Source organism: Puntigrus tetrazona, chromosome 20 (assembly GCF_018831695.1).
Source record: "Puntigrus tetrazona isolate hp1 chromosome 20, ASM1883169v1, whole genome shotgun sequence".
In the NCBI taxonomy this organism is placed as follows: Eukaryota; Metazoa; Chordata; class Actinopteri; order Cypriniformes; family Cyprinidae; genus Puntigrus; species Puntigrus tetrazona.
In genome coordinates, this window is record NC_056718.1 from 21,085,195 (window position 1) to 21,091,397 (window position 6,203).

Sequence of the window (6,203 nt, forward strand, 5' to 3'; positions counted from 1 at the left end):
TAAATCTATAAAACATTCCATAGACTCATATATAATTATATGACATAGACTTAAGTGTATACAATTTAGATAAAGCCTTATTAATAATCTTTCTTTAATATAGTCAACTAACAATCATCTCAAGAGTAATATTTAGAGATCTCGATATCTTTAAAAATATATATTAAGATGCATAATATGTAAGGTGTCAGGTAAAACTCTTACAAATAAACACGACTTCTGTCCGTATATAGTAAAGTCAGACTATTTATTATTAAACTATTACTAGCTTATATTTTATTAAAAATCGAATGCTTACGCTAAATCTGAATCAAGGAAAACATGATGCGCATGCATACACAAAATACATAATCGTTTTTGAATAATTGAATAGCTTTCGGTCACGAAAAAGCTTCTGTCACGTAGATTAGAAATGAAGATTTCATGAAACCTTGCTGTGCAAGAAACACATCGAAACACTAAACACATATCGATTTTCTTTTCTTTCTTTTTTTTTTTATAAAATCCCGATTTAAATATATTATTGCTTGGGTAAAGTGTCTGTGATTGTGTTTATGAATTTATATGCGGCAAGTGTGATTACATTTGTAATTTCTCCCACACTTTAACCAATATAATGTGTTGTACAAGTAACAAAAAACCGTATTATATAAAAGTAAATCGCGCTATAAGGCTGTTGTGCAATTTGTAGTCGTACAGGGGTATGTAATATTATTTTTTTGTACCTGCCAAAAACAAATATGCCTTTTAATCTGCATTCTAAAACAAAGACACTAGCAACTTGGAGTAAAGAGTAAAAGCTTTAATTAAAATCTTATTGTCCAACCAAAGAAAAATTACGAGCAATATCGTAATATAATGTTTAATATATAAAGATATGCATTATATACATATCTTGCAAATTAATGCAAGTAAACATTTTTCCCAGTCCAAATATACCCGAAACAAAAGGTAGGGTTTTTAGGCCATGTTCTCTGTTGAATTCACATCTGACCTCTAATCTCCTCCCCCTCTTCAGCTGAGCTTTCCATCGGTTCTTTCTCACATACCTACCCACCTTCTCTCCCTCTCTTTGTCCTTCCTCTTCCCCATTACCTAAAGCAGCAAATCTCTCAGGCTCTCTCTCTTTCTCTCTCTCGGGTTTAAATGAGATGAGCAGGAGGCCAGGCAGCTGAGCTCCTGCAGCATTTGAAGAGGCGACCTACTTTGCCCACTTTAAAGACTTGGTTCAGACCACCTGGCATCCCCACAGCTGACCCACATCACCCCATCAAACCAGTCCCTGGGTAGAGTTTTTAATAATAATAATAATAATAATAATAATAATAATAATAATAATAATAATAATAAGTTTAATTGTATTTAAGTTTGCTGTTCAGGTTGTGTTTTGTTTGGTAAAAATAGTAAAAGTCTATTACATCCTTATTTGGATTAGCTAAATATACAGCATTTATGTTTTGCCAATATCATATGCTAACAAATTATAAAGTAGGCGAGGTAATATTGATACTTATTACTTTCTGACAACAGTAACTGCCTAGTCATTTGACCAAATGTGTAGCTTAAAGCAAATTGTAATTTCTCAGTTACCTGTATGCGATTAGAATTCATTATGTAAGTTTGTAAGAAACTGAGATTTTATATATTTTAATATATATAAAGGAGCTTTAATATATAATGCAATATTTCTACTAGCTGAATGTAACTTTTCCATATTCTAAGCTTAGTAACTAAGCTAATTAGTTACTAGTTATACTGCAAAAAGTAGTATTATAGTAACTAATAACTAGTAATTACTGCCCGACACAGATAGATAGATAGATAGATAGATAGATAGATAGATAGATAGATAGATAGATAGATAGATAGATAGATAGATAGATAGATAGATAGATAGATAGATAGATTGATTGATTTATGCCTATGTATGCGTCTGTGTCAACACTCCACCTCAATAAAGGACGTCAGGACGAGCTGACATTTGCTTCTTCCCTGATATTTGCTGAAGTTAGCAGATGTTTTGTGAAGATGTTTGTCTACAGAAGAGCCCTCGAGAAAGCTCAGAGCACTCAGGTACATCCACACACAACCAAATGACATCTGGCTTTACGTGGAGACGTTCAGGTTCAGTAAACACAGGCACACAAAACGAGGTTCTGGATCAGCAGGATCTCAACATCTCTCCCACCGCCGTCACTTCAGAACACATGACTCAGAAAGAGGCGCTGCCAAAAAACATCTCGTGCGAGAACTGAGTTTAAAGCGGGGGGTTTATTTATTTTATTATAATAATAATAATAATTATTATTATTATTATTTCATTTTTGATTCCACAAACAACAGTTTATCTTTTTTTCTTACTTTAAAGAATAAAGAATAAATTAAAATTGAATAAAACATTTCTACATTGGATTCGGGAGGATTAAACCATGTGATCGAACAGCAACTATTAAGACCAATTTTAAGACGCAAGGGAGCGTTCTACATACGTGAACGGATTTTTGGATGTGTTTCACGTTCCTTCTCTTTTTGGATCACTGTGAACGCAACACTGATGGTCTACTGTTTTGGAATGTCGCCACCCCCAGGCCAAAGAAAATAGAACGTTTAGAACGTTCAGCCTTCCATTCACTTTCAAAGTGAATCATTTTGCGATTTTTTTTTTTAAATCTACGAACAAGTATTTCGACTTTCTTTTTATTGTTTGGGGAGTTTCGGGCGTCACCTTCACGTCATATCCTGCTAACAATTGTAAAATACATAAAACATATTTTTAAAAGGAAAAGTAAATGAGAGCAATCCAATGGGCGGTTGTTTCTGAGCGCATGGTTTTCATAGTCAACTGAGACGAGGTCAGTTTTGTGATATCTTGAAGTTTTACGAGTAGGGATCCACTTGACTTAAAAAAAATAACAATGGTGTAACGTGAACTTTACAAAGGGCATCTCTGAATTAAACTTTGTAGCTACTTGGACAGTTAAAGACGTATCGTGAATAAGTCGAGTTTACTGGCAATAGCAAGACAGAGCAGTTAGTTCTATAGCTTATATATATATATATATATATATATATATATATATATATATATATATATATATATATATATATATATATATATATATATATATATACTGGGTTGTAGCTTTTGGCTTTAAAATCGTCTTTTGAAAGTTTTGCATGATCTAACGCATAGCTATTACAGTAAATTAATCTGAGCCGTAGACGTAGCCTGTTTGCAGGTTATTTTTTTTTTTTGTTAGCCAGAGCTGAGCTAAAACTAATTAGGTCTGGTAAGAAATCTGTATTTTTGGTGCTTACTCAACGCAATATCTATGCCCGAGCCACGAATAACAGCAAAGCAGCGTTTTAAAAGCAGTCGTTATAAAATACAATGCCGCCACCAAGTGGTCATTAAGAAGAATGCAGTGCTCGTGCGTCTTGAAATAGTTAATCATCTCTAGAGTTCGTGGATTATAGACAATGGTGACTTTTAGTGACTTCTGTTTCCTAGGATTCCTAGGTTTTTTTCCCTTTTGTTTTCTTTTTTCTTTTCCCTTTTTTCTTTTATTAAAACTAACTTGATCTCGGCAAAGTTCAACCAGTGCCCTCAAATGTAAACAAAACTGCCTCATGGTAAATTTATGGTAAATGGTCAATTTTTATTTATGTATTTTGTTTTGTTTTGTTTCGTCTGTAGTAGTTGATAATTATTTTAAATTGTTATTCATAGCATTTTATTTTTTATCTCATTTTTTTAAATATAGGTCTATGTCTGAATACGAGTATTGTTTGTGAAACAGCGTAAATCTTTTCTAAAAAAAAAAAAAAAAAAAAAAAAAAAGACACAGAACGTCCAGAAAACTCCAGTTAATTTTTAAGTGGTTAGAAAAAAATGGCTCTGAAAAACGATTGTGGGGTCAAGGAGGTCTATCAGATTTTTGATACGTTACTGACAATAAATATGATATTTAATATTTTTTTTCTACAGTCATACAATAAAAAAGTATTTTAAAAGATTTTAAATTATTTTTTATAACCGCAAATCAACTGTTGCAGAAAAAGAGCGGTTTTAATCATAAAATAAAGTATGCGCGTGGTTGTTAGACGATATGTAACCACACACGTCTTCTACAAAAAAAGAAAAATTATTTTAAGAAACAAAAAATTATTTTTTTTATTAAAGGTTAGACAGGAAAAACAACAGCAGAAGAAAATTCTATGAAACTAATACATTTGTAAACGGCGTTTACCGAAAATAACACGTTTGACCAGTATTAATAAAATGTGCTCATCAATACATAGTAAAACATAAATATATCTACAAACAGCGCTTTTGCGAGATGGTGATGTCACAGGGTAAGTAATGCAGTTTTATCAAAAATAAAATGAACCAACATTAGGGGGGAAAACACGTTTTAAAAATACATGTCCACAAGCGAAAGTTCCGCTGCGTAAAAAGCGTCCCCAGCTCTTCACCAGGACCAAGGCTGCATGCGGCCCAGATGACTGACAGGTGTCAGGTGTGACATGAAGCTGGAGCAGATGTTGTGACCGGGCTGAATTTGAGGGAACTGTTTGACGTTAAAGGCACTGTATGGCGCCGCAGTGATGTCCTGAGGACCGAGGACATGACACGGTCTTCCGTCCCTCACCAGCACGGGGATAGAAACCAGGCGCGGAGAGAGCAGATACGGGTCCGTTCCTTTCTCAGCCCGGGCTCTTTTCACTTTGTAGCGGTGGTTCTGGAACCAGATCTTCACTTGCGTCGGGGTCAGTTGTAAGAGCTTAGCTAGATGTTCTCTCTCGGGCGCGGACAAGTATCTCTGTTGCCGGAAGCGTCTCTCCAGCTCAAACGTCTGAGTCTTCGAAAACAGGATTCTCCTTTTGCGCTTTTTCTCTGAACTTTCTCTGTCCCGATCAACAGACTCATCCGTGGACAGTTCCGGAGTTAAATCCTCTGGAGATGCGGATGCTACTGCTGAAAAGACATAATAATTATTTAAAAAAAAAGTTTGTGTGTATATTTGTGTTTATACATCAAATTTGTCCTAAAATCTAAAACAAAAATGCGGATACCTTTGATGACATTTTTTGATCTACTTCAAATTTTGATATATATATATATATATATATATATATATATATATATATATATATATATATATATATATATATATATATATATATATGTATGTATGATGTGTGTGTGTGTGTGTGTTATTAATGTAAAGTAATAACTTACACCGGTCATCAGAAATAAATTACCTAAATATGTAAAACAACATGCACTGGTAAAAATAAGGTCCCATAATAGCGTTTTCGTAGCGATGCAGAAGATCCAATATTTCCCCCCAACAGTGTTTTTAAAACCGTTTTTCTTCGCCAATATCCAAACCATATTTTACTACTACAACGAACCTTTCTGTTTGTTTCTTTATTGAGCCAACGCAAGTGTAACCTTTATTTGTAAGAAGGTTATTGCGCAAAACCACGATGATTGCGTTTCTCTTTTTTCGTTGCCATTTTTATTGTTTTATTTGAAACGAATATTCAGTTGGATTTTTTTAAGATATCAAAACACCAGATTTAATGTTCGTTTAAATCCTTAAAACGCGTAAACTTACGTGGATATTCGTGAGCACATGGAGATCCGAGCCAAAGCGCTTTTCTCGGGGACGCGCTCCGCTGATTTCCAGCAAGCCCTTCATCCGCCTCATCCTCGGTGTCTTCGGTCAACGATCCTTCATCGCTCGTGTCCGGGAGGTCTAAAATATCGCGGACAGAGAATCCCGACTTGGAATTATTTGGGGACATTTTCCAAACCAGTGTACCGCGAGAGTGAAATCTCTCCAAAAAAGCGTTCCGGTAAGTTATAAATGAAGATCCGCCGGATTGGACAGCCGCGCGCGCGCACACACACACACACACACACACACACACGCGGATCACAGATGCCCCTCGGATGCTACAGTGCTTGACCGAACCAATCCATTAGTCTGGTCCATTTAAGGTCGCAGATGAGTGCTGGACCTGCAGGGAAGCGTCCAAAAAACGATCGAGGGCGGATCTCTGGGAGTCAAGTGCCCGAGCGCTTTCTGCGGGTGTGAAACGGCGAGGATGAGCTTCTATCAGCGGAACATCAGAAATGCATGAGTGGGATGAGGTGACACGACTAAAACACGAAAAAGAGGGGGGGGACACCA

General features: G+C 35.5%; 1 protein-coding gene across 1 annotated transcript; it reads right to left on the reverse strand.

Moving 5' to 3' along the window:
• Positions 1-4,209: 4,209 nt before the first annotated feature.
• On the reverse strand, positions 4,210-5,814 carry nkx2.2b (NK2 homeobox 2b). The gene is made up of 2 exons (XM_043220497.1): positions 5,625-5,814; positions 4,210-4,978 (listed from the first exon to the last, which is right to left on the reverse strand). The coding sequence occupies exons 1-2, from the start codon at positions 5,812-5,814 to the stop codon at positions 4,473-4,475; spliced, it is 696 nt and encodes a 231-aa protein (XP_043076432.1). The 3' UTR covers positions 4,210-4,472.
• Positions 5,815-6,203: the final 389 nt, after the last annotated feature.